A 23,090-nucleotide genomic window follows, 5' to 3' on the forward strand; every position below is an offset into this window, starting at 1 on the left:
AAGCAAGTTGAATGTAACATTACTCATTAGCTGGTGTGTCTGTGCGTGCAGACTAGATAGTTATTACAGAGGAAATTCCTTCCAGACTTATCGCCTACTCTTGACTGTAATCAGTGGATTGATGAAGAACCAGAATAGCTCTGAGAGCACAAAATGTGATAGTGGCCCATAAATAGATCAAGTGAGGCTGCATGGTCCTTCACTGTCTGCGTCTTTCTACCCCACTGTACTGGCCTTTCCGTTTTTGTCTCTCTAAAGGCACAGTTGACACATATATACCTTTTAGGGCTAATTATGGATCTCCATATATCTATACTCTACACTCACATACACAGTAAGAGTGGGTTTGTGTATGAGATAAATAGAGCCTTGAGTTTTTGAGAAAAGCACTATACAAATGCCCATGTTCATTCCCAAGTGTACTGGCTAATATCTGTGGAGCTGATTACTGTTAATAAAGTCCTTTGAATGTACTGATAACATCCAAAGCAGGTGGTGAATGAACCAGGATATAAATAGCGTATTTCCTATACGTAATTGAATAAATTTTTAAAAGGTGACTTTGTGTACCATTACAGTAAAGCACAAAATGATCACTAGTCACTATAAATTAATAACTGCAATTTTACTATTACTACCCATATGTACATATGTACATATATTTATATTTATAGATACATATATATTTAGTCATCTTTTCTCTTTTACCACATCTCTCTAATATTTTGCTCTTTACTATTTTTCTATTTATTTTTTTATTTTATTTTATTATATTTTCTTCTACTGTACCATGCTGCTGAGTGACTGCTGCTCATCAAACACATTTAATAATAATAATAATAATAATAACATTTCATTGTAATGTTGACCCTGTGCTAACTTGCATATGACAAATAAAACTGAAAACTGAAACATACGCATGGGCGCAGGTTAACAGTGTGCTACAGGACCTTGCAAGGTTGCAAGCAGATACTAGGTGAAGTTAATTGTGTTTTTGAAGTAATTATTAGTGCCAGTGGTTTGGCTAGGTGCAAACACGCAATTAGATGCACCCCACAAACACCACACAGTGTTTTTCTTTTGTTTAATCAAATAAGGAGTAAGAATGTTGCTGCTCTTTATTTCATATTGTTTATTTTTCTGACGCAGGTAGTTGGTCGCAATTGTTTCCTGTTTTATATTTCTGTGCATCCTGCTTTTGAACAATATGTATATATATCAAAAGCAACAACATCTGCTTATATGTTGTTTACCTCCACCCTGTAGCATTTGACACAGTATCTTGTGTCAAATGTACGGTGGCATTACCGTAGAGGCTATCAGCCCTGTGACAAGCAGTTGCCATCTTTCTCTGATGCCCTTAAAATGTAAGGAATTAAATGATGAATTTTGGAGCAATCACTTGCATTTAGACCTTTACTGCTATGTCTACAGTACTGACCTTGACTAAACTGAAGCTGAACCCTGAGCTTGACCCAAGTGTTGGTCCCAGGACCATTGTAGGATGCCATGCCTCTAGGCAAACCAGCTAGCGGAGGGTCTGGGGTCAGTGGGTCAGCTCAGTTGGGCATAGAGGCAACACTAACAAGTCACTTTAGTGTCAGATGGCTCTACTAGATAGAGAATGACATACTCTGCAGGATGCATATTATTTATCTTGACTACACAGATTAGTTGGTGTTGTAAACCTACTAGTAAGGGCTTATAGGAGTACACTGCAGGTGTGCAATCTGAAGTATTATAACAGCATGGCTTTACAGTTTTTAATTAACAAATACTGGTTCAGTATAAAAATGTCACCGCCGCCTCCTGTTCCCCTGGACTACCTCAACACTATCTCTTCGTGCCAGTATTCTGGCTGTGAAACCTGAGCCAGGGGCCAAATATAGCCCCACACAGTGAGCAGTTAGGGACCGGGACAGATGGGACAGCAGGCCACTGCAGAGGCAGTACGCTATTGGACCCTGAACCCGAGAGATCCTGCTGCCTGCCTGACCAATAAGGCTGCTCTTCTGGAAAGAGAAGCTTCTTTTTCGACTCATTCTTACTTAAACAAGACAAACCTGGACCCACAAAACCAGGAGAGAGCAAACAGAGGACGAACAGAACACCCGAAGGTATGCTTTCTTCTGTTTTCGGTGCTTTATGTTTATGTTTCTTTATTATTTATCAAGTGTGTGACTGAAATCATTTAATCTGACAGTGACAGTAAAAGTACAGCTGTTTTTAAATATAGTCTCTCAATCAGATTCAAGCATCATGTATACAGTATCCCCTCTGACATGTTTTTAAGAGCATTTTGATTCCCTCTCACTCTGAAGAATTTGTTCTGTTATTTATACCATTGTGAGACTGTAAAATAATGTAAAACATGAACTCTAGAAAAGATAAGGAGGTAGCAGTAACTTGGGCAGCAATGGCAGTTATTAACATTTGTCAGCCAAACCCAGTGTTTATTCATATTTAATTATCACTGCGCTGCTGCTGCTGTTGCCTTTGGGACACTGTCCAGGTTTAGTCCTTTGCCATAAGTGTATTTTGTGCAAGTGCAGCTATACCTGTGTGTGTTTAAAGGTAGCAACCTCTCCCCCGTGCTTGGGGTGTGTGGGGTTGCAGTGTTGCTGTGAAACATAGCCCAGGGGATTAAAAATAACAACAGCTGGTCTTCAGGACGCCATGAGGCCCTGAGTGTTACACAGCGTCTTATATGTAACTACATCAACAGTTTTACAATATGCATACATACATCTAGGTTTGATGTCGCCATAGAGATCAGAGCTGAAGCAACACTCCTCTTTTAAACTACATGTGAAAATGATCCATTGTCCATTCACACGAATAGACGCCAGTAAGCTCCAGTTTTGACTAGAGCAAACTCACATATAAAGAAGCATCATATGAAAAAAATCACGTATTCTGGCACAATATGGAGAAGTTGGAGTAGACTGGCGACAAATAGACTGTATTTACAGTAATTTGTATGCATTTTACCTTCTTACAAGCATAATAGGAAGTTAAAGTTACAAAGGCTATCACATGGTCTCATGTGATAGCCTTTGTTTTTCTTTTTTTATTCCAAAAATCATCATAATATGGGATGGGGTGAGGGTCAGTGGATAAAAATGCTCTACAATTCTGTTTAACTGACATTCTAGCAAATTAGATTTTTAACATCAACACCTTCATTAATCCATTCATAGTTTTAGCATATGATGGCAATATGGTAGTGGCATGTGTAGAAATGTCACCTCACAGTAAGAAGGATGATGGTTTGAACTTAATGGAACTTTGCGACCTTTCATTGTGGAGTTTGCATATCATACCTGCACCATATTTTTTAGGTGGAGGGTAATTGGTGTTTCTAAATTGGTCGTAGACGTGGATATGAATGAGCTCTCAATTTTACGAATTTGTCAACTCTCACCTCATGACAGCTGGGATAGGCTCCAATATTCCCACAACCCTTGGATAAGCAGGAAATGCATTTATGTTATTGATCGCTCTTTGGCATACCATCATTGGACTGATGCTACTGTTACTTAAACTCCCAAACAATGTTTACATCAATGTCGAAAGAATCAGTGTATCCACAAAAATTCTTTTTAAATTCACCTTTTCTTTTAGAAGGGCAGACATTTTTCTGGTTTATGAGCTCTTGGTGTTCATAAAAAGAGTATTCATATTAGTATTTATATCTATTATATGAACAAGTTTTAAAACAAATATAAAAGGTATTTCAGCCCTAACAGATGTAAGACAATTGCAGTCTCTGTGGAGGGGCAAAGGAACATGTGTGAGGAAAGTATAACACAGAACAGGGGCCCAGGATAAAATGTCCTGACAGGAGCGGGGTGAGTGAAAAATGTCAGTCATGCTCACTATGACTTCAGTAAAGGCCTTTGCTAATACCCACCAACTGTGTCCAAACAACACCAGCTTGACTCATGCTGCCTGCTATGTCTGCGTGAGCAAATGATACAGCATAGTAAAGTCTATTTTCTAAGCTGTCTTCTCTTCTGTGAGCTTATCATTTCCTTTTTCTTTTCTTTTTTTTACAGATGATTACAAACTGCACTGTCTGCTGTGTAAACATGTATAAATGGCTGGTTATGACATTTGCTATGTATTTCAGGATGCAGGACGGGAGTTGGAATCAGCCACTCCCCATCTCACTGCTGCTAAAGGACCCGCCACCAGGCGCGACTTTGGAGGGTGATGGGGGCATATTTTCTGAGGCATCCTCTGATGGGGAACTCTACCTGGACTCAGTGACAGAACTGGATTCTGGAGATGGAGACTTTCCGGATCTTACCGCCTTCTTAAGTGCTGAGGAGATTAATCGTAGCCTGGACCTGGCCCGGGAGGCCTTTAATGATACATGCGAATCTGAAGATCCAGGTCCCTCTAATCCAACAGAAGTGGAGCAGGCTCTCCAATCTGTCCCCTCCCTTTCTGTGCCCTCACAAACTAGTGAAAACCTCACTTCAAGCCCAAACCTGCAGCATCAGACCAAATTCCCCAACTCAGATGATAATGCAGCAGTTAATGTTTCCTCCAGCCAGAATGCCCCCCTCAGTAAGCCTGTACATGTGCCCAGTGAGGCTCCATCCTGTGTTGAGAAGGCTGTACGTCACAAACCGATCCAACCAGTATATAAGCAGGATAAACCCAGGCTGGTTCATGAAAGCCTGGAGCTGAATGATCGAGTGGCTTCAGCCACAGAGTTCTGCAGCAGAGCTGCCACATTTATCGAGGAGCTCTCATCAATCTTTAAAGGTCCCGCTCATTCAGAGGCAAGGATGGAGGAGGATTCCTCCTCTCCTGATAGTGGTTATCTGACTCCAAGAAGCCAGCGGCCGGTCCCTCAGGGATCAGCCTCTGGTCCTTCTTTATCTCCTGGGCAACAAGAGGAAGCACAGTACAGCCAATCAGACACGGGCACTCAGCCTGGTGTCCCAGCAGGAGTGGCAGCTTCTTCAAGGTACCAAAACTCTGAAGCTCCAACAGTATACGCACCCCTGTCACCTCCTCGCTTTCTTCAGAAGCTGAAGAGTCAAGAGGTGGCAGAAGGGAGGCCCATTCGTCTGGAGTGCAGAGTCAGAGGAAATCCCCTGCCGTTGGTCAGGTAGGTTTGGATGTCAGCCGGATTTTATTGTGCAGGTTGCATATGAATATATAATTATTGTATTTGGTTCCCTAATTTTATGGAGATTTTTAATTCATAGATTTTCAAGTTTAGTGCCATGTAAAAAAAGATCCACTTGAGTCTATTAGACTAAGATTTATTAAGGCAGCTCTCTTTTTAAAAGTAGATTTTAGTTGTATTGACTACCCATTAACTGAATAAGGACTGAGGCACTTCTGAATAAGGACAAGGATTCAAAAGAACTGTCTTCTTTTTTAGTTGCTTGCAGTTGACAATAATTTGTATTTTAAGTCTATTCCTTTAAAGTTGGCTGGTGAGACTAAAGAAACTAGAAGTTGTCCTTAGCTGTAGAAAACCCAGCAGAATTAAAGCTGGTTTGTTTTTCTGGATATTTTATAACCTCGAGTTGTTACCTTGTAAAAACTGTTGTATGAAGTCTGTGTACTGCCTTGGTACTTATGTGGTCACTTACACAAACATTATGTTTTCTTGGTTTAATTTGCTGTACTATATAATTATATAGCAAACTGACTGATCCTGGATTTTTGGGGCTGATGCCAAAACGATTAACGGGATAAAAAAATTCTTATCTCAGTATATCTTCTAATATTCTCAAAACTAATCCCCCCCCCCTTCCCCCAACCTGCACTTTAGCTTAGCTGTGTTGCTACTCTGCTGCAGTTGCTGCAGAGTGTAAAGAAACAGATTCCTATTATCTCTATTTCATTATCTTAAATGTAGAAATCTCAGAGAACAAGAACTCAAAATGAAACAAACCACTGAACCAGTAGCACCAAGTATAACAAACATGCCCTTTGTAATTTGGTTAAAATAACCCTTTAAGGATAGTTTGACCCTAAGATGTTAAATCAGTATGTCTCAAGAATGCACTGACCTCTATATAACTGTCGTCTAAATCACAGTGTCAGTGATGCTCAACAGACCAACTGTCAGGATCCAGCCTCACTGGCCTGGCTGTTACTGATAAGGTGAGCGAGGGGTGCGAGTTGCCGATGTGTTGACAAGCAGGGGGGACTTCCACTCTGTGTAAGCACATTTGTCCTTTGGTACCTGTGCCAGATGAAGCAGGGACGCTGCTAATTTACGCCTGGATGAACTGTTATTGCTCTTGAGAGGACGGCACCACTGGCCCCTGGTTACCAGTTCATCAGAAAACTAAAAATACACTCCTCTCTTGTTTCTGGATAAGTCATTCTCACATCTCAGTCCACACATTTGCTGTTTACTACAGAGACATACCTGAAGTAATTAAAGTTTCAGTCTGTTTGAAACGTCAACATCCTTCTAATTCTTTAGCTTTTTCTTTTCTCACACTTGAACTAATAAACTTACATTTTTAGAACAGTTTCTTCAAGATTATTTTAACCTACTGGATAGAAACATTTTTTACTTCACAAAGTGCTTCTTTTAATCATTCTATTGCTTATATTAAGCTATCAAAGGTTACATGAAGCTTGAAAATCTGGATGTCTTGTGCATTACTGTACGTCAACTTCACTTAATGACAAAAAATTTAAGCAGGGTTGTCAGACTTATATTTGATCATTATTGGGTCAAATGGGCAAAAACATTTTCCGTATTTAATGAATCATCCATTTACAAAACAAATAGTTGAGAAAAATAAGTATTTCAACAGTGCCTGTTTTCCCACATTCAGATGTTCTCATTATATGTAGCATTAAAATGTATGGATCAGACAGGATCTACAAAAGGATAAAAAAGGTGTTATGATCTAAAGTGGAATGAAATATCAATAATATTCTACTTCTTTATTATCCAGACAACTTGGCGTCTAGAAATACCATCCGTCTGCAACAGGAATACCATCATATTTGATACAGCATGAGTCATTCGCCTCTCATATTTTGTAAATATGATGGCTTTAGTTTTTTTGTAAAGCCATCCAGTAGGCCAGTTGTGGCCCCTGGGCTACACGCTTGACATCCCTGATCCAAAAGAGCCAATTGTGGTTCCGCTTAAGTTATTTCCAGCCTTATCTTTCCTTATCCGTATCTTGTAAAATTTATTAACAGTTTGAAACAAGCTGTTTTATCCTGTCGTCCTTTAAGTCATCTTTCTTCTAATTGACTGCATCTCATAAACAGATGGTTGAATATGTGCCTGAGTTGACCAAATTATGGATATCCCCTCTGACATCATACAAATCAGAGAGTAGAAAAAAACTGTAATAAATATACACTGACCTTATTATTTCAAACTCTTTTCCATGTTTGATATGAGCATCCTGTATTATAACAGCATATTTATTATACCAAATAAGTGAACACATAACAGGTCAACTTAAAGGGATTTTTGAGTATGGAATTTCATTTGAGGTGTTTGTGTAACAAGAAGCTATAAAGCCCCATGCTCAAGATATGAATCTCCCCAGTAGGATATGGGGGGCCTCCTCTGCGGCTGTATAAATAGTCATGAGCCAGGCACTGGAATGCAGGCAATGCAATGACTAGGCATTTTCAGTCACCAGACTCTACATCTCCTAACACCTTTTTGGGAAATATGAAGGTAGTGTGTAGGGAAACAGGAGAGTCCAGACACACTGGCGGTAGCTCCATTATATAACAAATACAACAAACATAAAGCTGAGAAGAGTGGAAAACAACAGACTTATTTCACTCTTACCTTTCCACTGTAACATTACAGAAAGATTACGATATTTGTGCCGTAGAAAACAAATTGAGTTGTTGTTGTGATGTAATAAGTTGGAAAATTCTGCAGGTGAGTGCAGATCCTAGCAGCAGGTTTTCTTACTGATTTTTTGCTCTTGAAGTGAGAAGCAGTTAGTATAATCTATGCACAAGGGCTATCACTTCCTGTGCTGGATACTGAATGTGAACACTAGATGGCAGCAAGTTGTTTACCATTCAAAACAGACATGCAGCTTCATCTGTAAGTGTGAAAGCAGCTGCTTAAAAGGTGAAACTGCAAAGACAAAGATTTTTGTGCTGCAAGTCTAGTTATATGTGATGAACATATGGAACTACATGGCCTCTAAAGACTGTTGCTCGTCTGAGTTAAAGAGTAAAAAGGAAAAGTTTTTTCATGAAACCTATGATTTTTTTAATGTATTGCAAGGCATTTCTTTGATGTTTGGTTACTGTTGCATAGTTGCACAGGTTTAAAAAAAAAAAAGATTCCTGAAAGGTTGAATTCAAATGCCTCGTTTCTACTTAGTGTTCATTTCCCACAGGCAGCGCCTTTGATGCAATTGCCAATTCGAGCAGGTGATGCACCTCTTCACCTCCGCGTTCTCTCAGGCTAATGAGTTGGTGCTGGATGTGCTGATGCCAGCATTTTGGAAGGCATTCCTGGTTTCTGGGCGCGGTCTTTTGTGGTCAACCACAATTCGTCTCGGTCAGAGAATCTTACGGTGCTGAGTGCCTGGTATTCTTCAGCATGCCCTCAGTCTCCTCACTCACAGTGTTTTATGTAATGCCCAGCTTTTAATGATGCATTTCTAGTATTTGTGTGCATGTTAGTTACATCCATGCGAACCTGCACATTTTTTCAGTGTGAGGTCATTTTGGCTTGTTCAAGTCTCTGTTTTGGGGGGGTTTAGATTGGCTCTTGGCATGAAGAATTAGGCAATGTATTCAGTCTGTCCAAGCCCCCTGTGTGTTATTAAAGAGAGCATTTCAACACTAAATTGATAGTGTGAGGTCTCATTGTGTGAAACATCCAACACGCCGCAGGTGGCTGCTAACTGATGTCTCGCTATTTCAGTGTACTATAAAAGTGACAGAGAAAATCCATCTCCCATTGTGTCGTGCCTTGTTGCTCTTTCATGTCATTACTCTAACTGCATGCTGTGCAAACAAGGCACTTCAAAACTTCACTTGGAGCTGAATGAGGAGAGATGTGAGGGTAGAGACCAGCCTTGGCGTCTTGGTTTCAGCCAAATACACAAAACCGCAGGGGAAACTTTTGGAAGCTGAGAGACTGTGGAAGAATTTGGCTAAGACATCTACACTAGGCAGCATCAAGAAGAGACTCCAACGTCAAGAAGAGGCAAAACTTTATTGAATGATGGTGGAATTTGTTGTCAAGGCATAAAAGGCCAAAAACTCACAAAAGCATCTATGAAAGTTGACCTACTATGTGTCGCTTTATTTTCAGTCATATATAATTGTGATTCAGTCAATCTTTGTGATAGTCGCTTTTTAAATAGTCATGTTTCAGTGAAGTTCAGGAACCAAACCGCATAAAAAAAAATGTATATTCTCCCACAGCCAAAATTGACAAACACAAGGTGTTGCCTGCTTTCTACTTCCTGTTACCTTTTCACATTAAAAAATATTCCGCAAAGTATTTTTCATTGTAGTTATTTTTCTTTTTATTAATGGTGGTTTGTTTGCACTGTCAGGTTATATGTGAGCTGTGTTAAAATATATCCTCAATATATTTTGGTTACTTAAATTTGCAAACTCTGTAACCCTAGAAGTAGAAGTACAAAAAGTTACTTTATTATTTAACTCTGGCATTATTAATCTCTCTTCCACAGTTTGTCTTTTGTCCCCTCACCCCCAGGTATTTAAATTTAGCATTTGTGACAAAACGGGAGAATGACTGCACTATTACATGTTAAGAAAAAGGTGGTCATCATCATTTGTCATTATTAAAGTGAGTCTGGTTTGTTTTTAGCTAAACTTCTGGATTTGGCAGTTGTTTTTTCCATTTGACACTGAATTTCTTACACTTTCTGGCAGACATACACGAAAGATTCAAGCTGGGATACCAGCTACTTGTTGTAGAAGTAGTTATCATACCAGCAAACAGCAACAGTAGCCCTTCCTCCCATGTTTTGTGGAACAGACTTGGCAATGAGGTCATAGCAGGTGACCCACTGCTGACTCATGACGTCGTCCCACTGTAATGCTGACTGTTTGGCCTGTTTCTGGAAAGCCATAACTTTAAATTCTCCCTCGTGGACTCATTTGATCTCTGCAGGAGGAGTGGAAAGGGAAAAGCACTGGTATTTTTATACCTGCGCTTTTTTAAGAAAACATTTGGAGAGCATGATGTCATTCATGTTTAAACTCCAAATAATGAGAGAACCTGGAGTGGGTGTAAGGCTCTAACTTAATACGATACGGGAACTATTTTACGGCAACATTCCTGGAACGTGAAAACATTTAGGAAGGTGGGACTTTACCTTTTCTGAATGGAGATCTTGCAAGTTGATGTGAGATCGTCAGTTTGACGCATTATTCTGTTCTCACCATACCGACAACTGAACTGTGTTCATGACTATGCGTTATATGTGTGCAAAGATGTATTCAAGACCCAAGAACATTTGAGCTTTTCCAGTGCAGACTGCCAGAGAGTTTTGTGTTGCAACCATAAATAGACAAAGCAGCTTTCGTGTAATCTATATCACAGACATAGAAGACTATATACACACCTTTTTCCACTAATTCTTCCATTTTCAAATCTGGGCTAATACAGATCATGTACATGAACTTGTTGAAATAACAGAAATAAAACAATTCTGATGGACGTCAGCAGTATTCACGCTTAGACGGTACCCCTGGCCCTCAACTGGCTTAGAGACAGTGTGAGATTTCACACAACAAGGTGAGACTTTTTCTGAGTTTAGGAGGCTCCTGACATCGACTGCTTGTGACAAATAGTCGTGAAATTCACAGATATCTTTTTAATCCAGTTATAGATGCTTGCTTGAGTCATGGACACATACCAGGTCTGTCTTGCTTGTAACATGTGTTTTTAATACACAGTTAATTCCATAAGAATTTGCACAATGGTAGTTGTTTTTAAGTTTCTCAGCATCTAAGCAGTTGTTTTTAAGCATCTGTACTCCATCACAGTGGATTTTAGAATTAGTGACTGAATCAGAATGTGACTGAAGTGCAGAGTTTCAGCTTTAATTCACAAAAGTATTGCATTGAGTACATTAGCACAGCGGTGCAATACTTATAGAGGCAATTATCTCTTGGTTTTATCAATGGTAACATTATGCATACATTCACTTCAGCTTTCTGCTGGTGGTTGGGTTAGTTAAGTTCTGTCCATTTAGAGAACACAGCCATGTTCAACCGGTTCTAGACTGACCACAAATCTGAACCCGAGTCAGTGGAATAGGGGTGGTAAACATCTAACTTTTAACCCAAAAAGTTAAACACCTAATAATCTTAGTTTGGTGCATAAAGCATAAACAAGGCTAGGAGGATTCTGGGCTCACTTTCAGCATCATGTTGAAATCACATTTTATGCTTTGTAGGTGAATCTTTAAATACCATGAAAAATCATTTGATAGAATGATTTACTGTAAAAAATAACGAAGGAATATTTTTATTCTGCTTCAATTATGTAGGCAACCTAAATAGTGTCAATAAATCACCACCAAAATAACTATGACTGCAGAAAGGGTTAAATAAGACATGCGAAGAGAGTGGAGTGAGATTTGTGGGGAGTTATATAAGTGGATCAGTGACAGTTGAAGAAGTGGAATACCAGATTTAATATGAAGCATGTCTGTTGTGGACAAAGGCAGCAGTCATGCACGGCAGGAGGATGGTAATCCAAGACAAGTTCAGCAGGAGGATGGGCAGAGGACACTCCATAAATCTAAACTCTGTACCGAAGCTTCTATTCCTCCTTTAATGTTAGCAGGCCTCTTGACCTCATTTTAAACATGCATCCACTTACCATGAGCGTTAACCAAGTCCATCAAGTCTACGATAGACAGTGACACACGAAGACTCAGACTAAGCCTCTGATTCTTTAAAATTCCTTCTGCACTATAATATAACAAAACTGACAGCACACGTTTGGGACAGGTCTAAAGGTCTGCTGACGGTAACAAGGACTTCATTTTCTGCTTAGACACTTAGGTGCTGTCTGCGTCTATGCTCTCAGGTAAGATTTGTAGTTCTGAGTCATCCGGGCCTCGGGGTCTGTTCCACAGCTGGACTGTGGAACAGTAAGCAGCGGGTTGCATTCCTCTGTTCACCTGTTAAATGACTCGCAACTATTCATCATGCTTGATAAGGCATGGCCATTAGATTCAGCTTATAGTAATCTGCCTTTTGATGAGATATTTTAGGCTGTTATTTTTCCTGGATGTTGGATTCCTGTGTGGCTGCCAAAGAGCTGCGTTTGAAGTTGAGCCTGATTCAATTATGGATCGCCGACAATATTGAAGTGGTGGAATTTAGTGCGTGCTTTTATAAGAGTTTGTGCATCTAAAGTGTTATTATGTGTACAGATACAGCAGCAGACTCTGCTGGTACTTTAAACTATAAAATGTGCGTACATGTACTGTCCACTTGGCAGTGTATTGTGCGAAAAACAGTCTGCACAGGGATGGCTGTTTTACGAGCAGACGAGGTCAAATGGGACTCATAAAAACAAGCTCAAGTCTTCCTTCCCATGTACATGTGACAGGATAACAGCTGTGCGAAGGTTAAACTGTCTTACACAGAAACTCAAGATATGCATCTTCGTTCCTTCGTCTCTCCGTGTTTGTTTTTTTCCTGTGACTTGAATAAAATATCCCTGCCACTCCACCCTTTTCAGTTTAAGCCTGAGATTGATATCATAGGGGGCGACACTTGTAGCGGGGGGTCTGCAGGATTTGGTTTCATATCAAGGGAAAGGGGAGGTGGAAAAGAGGAAGATGTTTAATGTCGGGCTCTCGGTGCAACTGATGTGAGCTCAAATCTAAGTCTATAAATTTGTCGGGAGGAGAGAAGATTACAGAGTTCATTCAGACCATGTCGACAAAAACTTCAGCCACTGGCTCCGCCGGCAAATGTCTTCTACTCTTTTTCAGTTTTCAACACAGCAGAATTGCAGGGTGTTTCACTTCTGACTCATGTGCATCCAGTTTGTGAAATATCTTATCAGCTTTCCTCATACTTCCATCCTCACAGAGTGTCTCAGGGTGGCTAAGAATTTGCTTTCGAGCTGTAAATATTCACGGCGGGTGATACTAAGGTGATTTGTCACGGAAGCGGATGTTTTTGTATGTTTGTAATTTTGTTGCATGGTCATGGCTGAGTGGTAAAAAAGGAATCATTTGTTTATTATTTCTTGTATATTTACTTGAGTTGGTCTACAGATGGTCAGAGGTTTACTTTATGAGTTACTCTTGTGAAAGATGAAACTGTACAGTCAGTCAGTGACTCCCAACCTGGCTTTTTTGAAAATATGCCCTACGATACGTAGGGCATATTTTCAAAAAAGCCAGGGGGGTACGTGGACAAATTCCATCAATTAATTTGAAAAAAAAAAATTAATTCAGTTGACATAAACAAGTAAAAAAATAAATAAAATTAACAGTTAGAGGAAAAAAACAGACACCCAAAATAAATAAATATGTAAGAAGACAATAATTAAAAATAAAGAAAAAAAAACCTTGAAATTACTTGAAACAAGTATGTTTAAGCAGCTTAAAAAGTTGAAAAAAGTTGAAACAAGTAATTAAAATTCCAAAAAAGATTTGCAAACTCTGGGTTAAAGTTATAGAAAGTATAAAAGATGAGCATAGCCATTTTGATACATAGCCATACAAAATAGATTTGAACTATGCATGCTTAAGTTTGCCCCATCTGTCTTAGTCTTTATCTGTGTTCTGTCTTTAGGGGCTCCATAGTCTCCCCAGCCCATCTTGTCTCTTGCTCCCTCTCCCTCTCTGTGTGTGTTCCTCTTTCCCTCACGCTTCATCTGTCTCTATTTCATCTCCCTTACCTGTTCCCTTGTTCCTCCTTGTGTCAAGTTCACAGGTCTTCGCCGTGGTCTCAGTGTTTGTACTTCCTGTCTTATTTTGACAGTCTCCCATCCTGTGTTCAGCGTGTTCAGTTTTGCTACCCGTCTCGTTATGTCTAATTCATTCTTGTTGTGTTCCCATGTGTTTCCACTTCCCTTATCATCCTTCAGTGTACACATCGTCCCGGTCTTCCTCCTTCCTTTGTCAGTTCTCCCTCCATGTTCTTAGTGTTAGTTTTGCCCAGTTTAGTTACCACTACTTTAGTCTCCCTTTGCTTTCATGCAGCCTTAATAAACAGCCTGCTTTTTGTTAAAACCCAGTTTTGCCCCCAAATGTCAGCTTTTGGGCCCTCACTCTCCGCTCCACACGATCTGCCGCCGCAGACTGGGTCAAGAAAAGGTCCATCAGCTGTGTGTGCGCTTCTTTGAAAGCCAAGTCCAAGGAAAAGGGCTGTTAGTGAGTAGTTGGCAGTTTTTTGGTGATTTTTTGGCAATTTGTTAGCAACCTTAGAAATAACAATAAAATTTTGAAAAACCGGTAAGGGAATATATATTTTTCCCTAGCAACTGAAGGTTGCCAGGGGGTTACTAGTTAATCTTTAGGCCTGTGTGACTGGGGCCTAACCATAATTGACTGATTAATGGCAACAGTCTTAATCTAACTTAACATTAATTCAAACATGTATATTTTAACTTGAAAGGTTGTGTTCCCAAAGAGGTTCCTGGGCCCATATTATAGACTGAATTTAAAAGCTGGCAGTAACCAGAATCATGTCACTCGCTGGTTATCAGAGTCCATTGCCATCTTGGCGTTTTAAAAAAAGAAGTGACAAGTGAGGGTTGGATTTGATTTGGAAACCGGCACCATTGCCTTTTTGTCTTTCTGGAAACTAAGTAGAGCCATAATTTGCAAAATAAACTTTACGTTTTATTCAATATGATCTGATTTTAACAACTAAGCCCATAAACTCATAAACAGAAAGTGTTTACTGAGGTCATAGAGAAAGTGAGCTGAGGGCTTCTGTACAATTTTAAAATGCCTCCCGCTGGCTATTAAAAACAATGCGGGTTTAATGCACTTCCACACTAGCTCCACTTTTCAGACTGAGGAGCTACATCCATCTTATACTTTCTACAGCCCACCTCACAGTGCTGCTGTGGGGGCATTAGATAAAAAAGATTTAACTACTGCAGTAGGTGACTCATTGTTTAACCACACTTATGACAACACATCTGCTCAGTGTACTTTGAATATGGTATTAACTATATCTAATGGTTGTTCCCAGAAATATGTGATACATACCAAAATTAGTGCTGACACAAGCTACTACGTGGTTTGCCTTCAACGGAAATTACTCAGATGTTGGAGATAAGTAGTTGCGGTTATGAAAGAACTTCTGTAAATCAATGAAATTTAGTATGGCACAGGCACTAACAGAAGCACTCCCATAGGTGTCAACGCATGAGAAAAGACTTTGCTTAACTTCCGTAATTCCAGAACCGCACCAGTCGCAATTAATGTAACTTTAACCCATAACTAGTTTTAGAAAAAAATGTGAAAAAGCCATAAACATATGTAACCTCAATAACAACTGGCCAATTAGACATCTGATCCACTTCCTGTAAGTACAGGCAACATTATGTGTACTCATTTATTTTTTATGGCTGATATGTTTAATTTTTAGGCTCTTGTGGAAGTAACTTTTGTTGGTTTTCATACTGGATTTATTTGAAAGTTTGGACGATTTATTGCAATCACAGTATGACATCATGAGAGGACATAGCCTCTGTTTTTGTTAGTGTCATTTGGTCTCCTTGGAGCAAAAACAGGAGTTGCCATGGCAGCATGGCCTCCATTTTTGTGATGTCAACTGACCCTTTCAAGACCTTTTTAAACAGGACGTAATGTGTAAGTGAGTCTCTGATTTAATGCATACGCATGTTTGGTTGTTTGTGGTAGGAATGGGAAATTATTGAACATTTCCTGATTTGTGTGGAAGCTTTTCCTTGTGTCTTTGTTAACCTGTGTTTGTATGTTTATAATGTGAGATTTATAATATGATGTTTATGAATACAGCCTGCTATGTTGTTGACTTAATTTTGCAAATTTCTTGCCATCTATACAGTAAGACAATAGCAGTGGGTCTGCGAGGGCTATTGTCAGATGCCTAGTAATTAATGGGAACATCCAGAGACTGTAAAACCCGGTCTTCTCATTAACCCAGGTTTTATAGTCACTTAGGGGGAAGAACAGTGCTTTTCAGGTTTTATCACTACAAATTAGAACAAGTTCCTTCACAAACCACATAATGACAGGTTGTGCAAGAGGGACAGGACATTCAGTTCTTTCAGTTTTACTTATATAATGCCAAATCACAGTAACTGTTACCTCAAGGTACTGTGAAGATGCTACAACGTCATAGAGCGAAGCTCAGTGATACCAATGAGCAAGGAAAAAAACGACTTGGAGCACGAAGGGTCGGACAGACTAGGAGAGAGAAATGACAAAAAAAACTAATGATGTGGAATTCCTGCATATAAATCCATGGTGAGTAAAAGAGAGGAAAGCAGGATGGAGATGCTCAGTGCATCATGGGAGGTCTTCTACCAGACGAGAGTAGATCAGGAATGAGTGCTAGATACTTTTTTTAAGCTTAATGTCTCATCTTTGCTGTTGAAAGTGATAAAAGTTAAACCGTTAGTTAAGCAGTCAGCGTTTCTTCTTAATGGGTTTTTGGTTAGAGGTTTTTTTTACACTTTATAACCCAGTGATATCCCACTCTGAATTTTGAAGCCATTACCTGCGAAGTCATTTGTTAACAAGTAGCTAAATGTGTTTGTAAAAGTTATTTTAATTTATAAAAAAATCTACGTCATAACCTTTTTTGTCCCTTAAAGGTTTATTCTCTACATTAATCCAAAAACCTTGGAAAAACACCATTTGCTTTAAGTTAAGGGTTAGATAAAGCTACCTGTGTCTATAGCAGCCAACTAGGAGATGGTTTTGAGTCACCAAATCCAGCCCTAGCCATTAGCACAGTCTTTCCAGAAGCAACTTTTTTAAACTGGCAGGTATTTTGGATTGAGTTTGGGCAGTTATTTTGGAACCCCTGTCTAAATGAATGGTGAGAAATTGATATCTTTAGTTGCAGTAGTTACTGGGCCATAAAATGTTCAGATTAGTATCTCTCAAGTCTAATAAAAACAGTTTTAAAACTTAGGCAATTTTGTCACAAAATGTAATTTAAAAAGCTTTTTTCCCCTCTTGTCCAGTTATATAAGTGTGAATCTTTACTGTGGTTGCTAGTATGTTCCCTTAAGTACAGAGAGGGTGACTGTTGTAAACCCAAACTGAAGAGCCTGACAGCTAAAGGCTCTAGTCCTCTGTCTTGCTTTTCTAACGCTATAAACCACAAGAAAACATTTCCAATATGAAAATACTGATACTATAATGTTGATAAGATATATTTATATATATGCAGTCTCCCGGCAAGGTTCTTTTCATTGTATATTTGCATGTAATCCGGTAAAATTTCATACGTAAACATTTAAGGAGCAGACCATCTTCGTAACAAGCACCACAAACAAGCCCACCTGCCACGTCCTACTGGTAGGCTCTTTCTGGCAGCGACCAAAATATCACAAGTTCAGCCTGCCTTGAAGCCTGAGTGGAGCCCCCGCAGAGAGCGAAGCACACCGCACCCTTTCATTCTGCCGTGGATAGTGCATCAGACATAAATCTGCTGACTCTAAACAAACCACCAGTACCACATTTATGTTTGCTAAACTAGGTGAATTTGAAGCTAGGAGCATTTGAGATTATTATGGTCTCATTGTGTGTATGTGTCGGCATGGGTGTGTACAAATCATGACGTACCCACACTGCTTGCAGTAGCCACAGCCATCTGTCTTGTACTTGCCAGGTGATGCCAACTCAAAGTGGTCTATTTGGATCCTCACTTATCCAAGTTATTTTTGTTCAGGCCTAACAAGGCTTTTTAAGTGGCCTACTTAGTTCTGGCATGTGGGATTTATTAAATAATGGTCAGTATAGTTAGTGTCCTCTCTTTTTGGGGCACACTGTAGTGTGTATTGCAGCACTGTCATCTTTTATTTTGATGATATCCCTCTTCCTGCAGTCACAGATCAGAGGCCCAGAGGTTTCCATGGTGGCAGGGTCATTTGGCTTAAACCCAGTGCTCTCTGTGGTGTTTTTGATGGTCAGCAGACTGTGGCCGGGATCTGTATAGGAGCAGAAGTTTTGCTCTTTGTTTGGGTGACAGAGTCCAGAAATACACAACAAAAAAAGACTGGGTTTACTTGTTAAAATCCTTTTAGGCCACAAAATGTTTCTCATCAGAGGAAGTTTACCTGCATCCAGCTTTGAAGGCTTTAGAGTGGCAGAGAGTTTGATTGGTTTGGGTAGGATTTATCCTTGGTGTAGAGAACACAAAAACATGGAGACATTTCAACCAACCACTGGAATTATATGAATGAATTCAATGTGGCCAACTGTGAAGCAGTTTTTGTGTTTTAAATGAGTCTTAAATGTATTTTTTCTGCTCTTGTGTCTTGTGTGGAATTTGGCAGCCTGGGCTGCTCCCTCCCTCTCAGCCCTCCGCTCAGCCCGAGTGTTGTGTGTGTGTGTCTGTATGACTGCGTGACTCAGAGTGGCTGTCCTGGTGTGAGAGTGTCAGTGTGTGTCACGCTGTCAGGAGGAGAAGCACTGTGTGAAAACTTCAAGATCAAGGGAATCTGTGTAAGTTTGATTTATCTAACTGGGAACAGCACAGCAGCTCAGGTAAGTCTGAAAAACAACCTTGATGCCATCTGTCGCTACAATTAAATGGAAGTCAAGCTTGTGTGATGAATTTCTTTGATTTGATCTTCAGCCTCAATGAACATCACTGTAATAAGGGTAACAGACTCATCAGAATTTGGGTTTTCTAGACGAACACTTCTAACTTTTTACTGAATAAAATAGTAATGTAGCTTTCTGAAACAACACATGATAAACTGCGGATTTTGTTTGTGAATGAATGAATAAGTTCATTCATATGTATATCAATCCATATTTTTTTCTAGGGGATGCTACTCACTTTAAAGAGTTAGATGGAATATGTGTTAGTGTGTGTGTGTGTGGGGGGGGGGTATCCCCCTGAGTGCTGAGGTGTGTGCATTTGTAGCTCAGCTGCTGCAAATGTCCGTCACTATTTCAGCTGAATGTGTAAACACGCACAAACAGACACACGCGTCAGTCACTATAACAATTAATTACTGCACTGACAAATGCAGTTAGCATTCAGTATCTATTATTTCTGCTACCCACAGTATGAATTTCACAATGATGATTCAGATTGAACCATTTGCCTGCTTGGCACAGCCAAACTGAGTTATTGTATTGTATTGTATCTTTATTTGTTTCAGACATATAAAACAAAAAACAATATATACACACTACATATATTTTCATTTACAGATACGAATATATATGTAGATATACACACACACACACGTATGTGTTCAGATAAGTATGTGTTCTTGCAGTGGACAATGCCAGTTAATGGACTTGGTTAAAATTCCTTGGAGAAAAATATCATTAGTTTCATCCGGTCAGAGCTTTGACTGTCAACTGCAGCTGTCTTCTAGCTGGAATATTCCAGTGAACTTTGACCCCTGATGCTGTGCCATCATTAACCAGGCTCCATCAATGGAGGCCTTTTGCTTCTTTGTAAAGCTCGGTTTCTCCATGTATCATCTTTAATCAAGACATGCGTGTTCTTCAGTCACTCAGGAAAACGTTTAAACTGAGCTGTTGTGCTTATTTTGTAGTCCAGATGACAATACTCAAACAAAAAGGCTGCAAGATAGAAGAGGATCATTTACTTTGGCTTTGACTAAAGCATAAACACTGAGTTTCTGAGAAATCCTTTAACAAATCTGAATGTCATTTAAAATTATTGCCTTCGCAGCTTCAATTATATACAAACACTTTTTTTGACTACTTGAAAATAGCCCTCCAACAATAAACCGAATAAATATTTCACAAGTTATGGCCTCACATAAGTATTTACATGATCAGTACATTTGATTTACTTTTATTTACTTTATACAACATGCCTCATTCTCACACATTTGTCACTGCAATAAGGGGAATGTTACCGTTAATGTCAATTTAATTTAGTTCAGTTTAGTAATATTTATCTATATAGCACCAATTCAGAACAACAGTCCTCTCAAGGGAGTTCTTCCTCCCCACTGCTGCCAAGTTGGCAACAGCACTTTAGCTTAAAACTGAAACCTTGCCCAACACAATGACCTGAAAGATGCTAAATCCTATTTTAGATGAGGAAAGATAAAGAATTTCTTTGAGGTTTTGATTTTTTAATTCAATTCAATTCAATTTTATTTATATAGCGCCAAATCACAACAGCAGTCACCTCAAGGCGCTTTATATTGTACAGTAGATTGTACCAGTAGATGTGTCACCACATACCACAAATCACTAAGAGGACAAAAACCTCACAGACCACAATCCAGTGAGCCCCACCTACCTGAGCAAGCACCTTTGGACGACAAGTGGGGAAGGAAAAACTCCCTTTTAACAGGAAGAAACCTCCGGCAGAACCAGGCTCAGGGAGGGGCGGGGCCATCTGCTGCGACCGGTTGGGGTGAGAGAAGGAAGACAGGATAAAGACATGCTGTGGAAGAGAGACAGAGATTAATAACAGATATGATTCAATGCAGAGAGGTCTATTAACACATAGTGAGTGAGAAAGGTGACTGGAAAGGAAAAACTCAATGCATCATGGGAATCCCCGGCAGCCTACGTCTATTGCAGCATAACTAAGGGAGGATTCAGGGTCACCTGGTCCAGCCCTAACTATATGCTTTAGCAAAAAGGAAAGTTTTAAGCCTAATCTTAAAAGTAGAGATAGTGTCTGTTCCCGAATCCAAACTGGAAGCTGGTTCCACAGAAGAGGGGCCTGAAAACTGAAGGCTCTCTCTCCCATTCTACTTTTAAATACTCTAGGAACAACAAGTAGACGTGCAGTGCTCTAATAAGGTGATATGGTACTACAAGGTCATTAAGATAAGATGGGCCCTGATTATTTAAGACCTTGTATGTGAGGAGCAGGATTTTGAATTTAATTCTGGATTTAACAGGATTAACAGTATATAACTATGCCAGCTGCACTGTTGGGTTATACCTCGCTAGCTAAATGCTAACTTGAGTACTGTATGTGAACACTCTCACAGCAACAATACTATGATGATAAGTTCATGCTTGCCCACAATCCCAGTTTTTCTAGGTTTCTCCCACATTTTAAGACAGTCTCCTGGCACCCTCCCCTTTTGCTGTTTTCCTGGGAAAGTCCTGTAATTTGCACAAACCTCAAACTTTATAATGAATAACTGGAATACATGCGCATGCATATCCACATGTTTTATATTTGTCTAGTGTTACTCAAGTTGCCAGATTGTCTATGAAACACAGTCTACATGCAATTTCAACACACCTGTCGGGCAGCAAATAACCAGATTCAAGGTGTGTGGAAGCAGATCAGTTAGCTGATTGCGGTTTTAGCTGTTGCTTCACCTCTCAAGCTGCCCTTACTGCCAAAATACAATACAGATAGACTTGAAGACATAAATAAATAAAAGAGAATTGAGTGATACGTGTAACCCGTCGAATGGGTGTGACACAGACTTTGGTAAAGATGGCAAGAGTTTCACCAATTTGAGCTTCCAGAATCAACAAATCTCAGTTTACGGATTCTAATGTCATCACAATTACTTTACACATCAACAGTCCAATTTTTGTTGCTCTGTAGATCCTAATTTAGAATATTGAAAAAAGAAAAAGTTTTTTTGTTTGGGAAAAAAATATCATCCATCCATCCCAAAAGGTTGAGTCTGTTCATCTGGACATAGCATTTTCAGTGAGAGAAACGTTTCGTCAGTCACTTGGATGAGTGACGAAATGTTTCTCCCACTGAAAACGAGACGTCCAGATGAACAAAATCAACCTTTTGGGATTTACTTACCTGGATGATTGAGCATGCATCAAGAATTAATCCATCAAATAGTAGCTGTGATAAACTGACCTAAAAACCAAAGCTGTCAACTTACAGCTGATGCAAGAGGACAAATCAGAGGTTAAATAAAATTGGTAGGATTTATTCTCTGTAGACAATGACATTTGATGTCAATGTAATTGTTAGTGTTTCACCCTGCACCAAAGTGGTGGGAAAACTAGCAATAAGACTGGTAAGATCTACTATTGCATTAAATAAATTTTAAGATGAATACAATCTTGTTAGTATGATTAAAATTTCTGAACAATTATAGCTGTGAGTCAGGCTTTAACCCTCTCAATTCTAAGCCATCATTTGTGATGAACTTAACTCCAACGCTAACCCTACACAATCAGAATTAAGTAATTTTCGTTTTCATTTAATTGTTCTCGAAAAGTCTTTATAATGTAATAAGGGAGCAGCTAAAATAATTATTCTAACTGACACATAACTATTCACTTTTTTTAATCATCAATGAAAGATGTCAAAACTTTTGAAAGGTCCAGAAATCAAGTTGGTTGAATATTTCATTCATTAGGTAAAATAAACTGCCGGAAGTACAAACTGCTACCTGGAGGTGTGGCTAAATGATGCGTTATGTGAGAATCTTATAATTTAAAGTATTAAGGAGTACTGTGGTGGAAATGTTCATGATTTATGGAGGTTGTGCTTTTGGCCTTTTGGCTGGGAGCTTTAAAGCTGGATTGATTGCTGGTTTCAGTCGGCATCCGTGAGGAAAGGAAACTCAATATGCTTTCTATGTAGTGTTTGCATAAACTGAGAGATTTGTCTGTCGAGGACAATAAAATCAGCACTGCTTGCTATAGTGTGGGTAGTTTCAGTTGACCTCTATTGTAGTTTGTAATTAAGGATAAAGACAGCCCAGATGCCGCTGCTCTTGTCCAGTTGAACTTTGGCTGAATTTTGTGGTCTATAGGCTTGAAACTTAACACTGAGAGTTTGAAGGAATAGAAAAAGTAGTCAGGAAGTAGTCTGCCCATGCCTTATACCCTATATCGATGGATGAATGATTTGTGTGCATTTTGCATGCTGGCCATTCCTTCATCTTTGCCAAGGTCATCTTAGTGATTGAACCC

At 39.4% G+C, this 23,090-nt stretch overlaps 1 protein-coding gene across 4 annotated transcripts in view; it reads left to right on the forward strand.

Annotated features, from left to right (window-relative positions):
- Positions 1-1,949: 1,949 nt before the first annotated feature.
- Positions 1,950-23,090, forward strand: part of palld (palladin, cytoskeletal associated protein) — a 67,345-nt gene continuing 46,204 nt past the window's right edge. For 3 of the 4 annotated variants that reach the window (XM_005923342.2, XM_005923344.2, XM_005923343.2), the window contains exons 1-2: positions 1,950-2,117; positions 4,133-5,125. In XM_005923342.2, the coding sequence (XP_005923404.1) occupies positions 4,134-5,125 (992 nt within the window). In that variant the 5' untranslated portion in view covers positions 1,950-2,117; position 4,133. The remainder of the gene's footprint in view (positions 2,118-4,132; positions 5,126-23,090) is intronic. The other variant, XM_005923345.2, reaches the window with a different exon arrangement.

The sequence above is a fragment of the Haplochromis burtoni genome, unplaced genomic scaffold (assembly GCF_018398535.1).
Source record: "Haplochromis burtoni strain Fernald_Lab_line unplaced genomic scaffold, NCSU_Asbu1 Contig_65, whole genome shotgun sequence".
NCBI lineage: Eukaryota > Metazoa > Chordata > Actinopteri > Cichliformes > Cichlidae > Haplochromis > Haplochromis burtoni.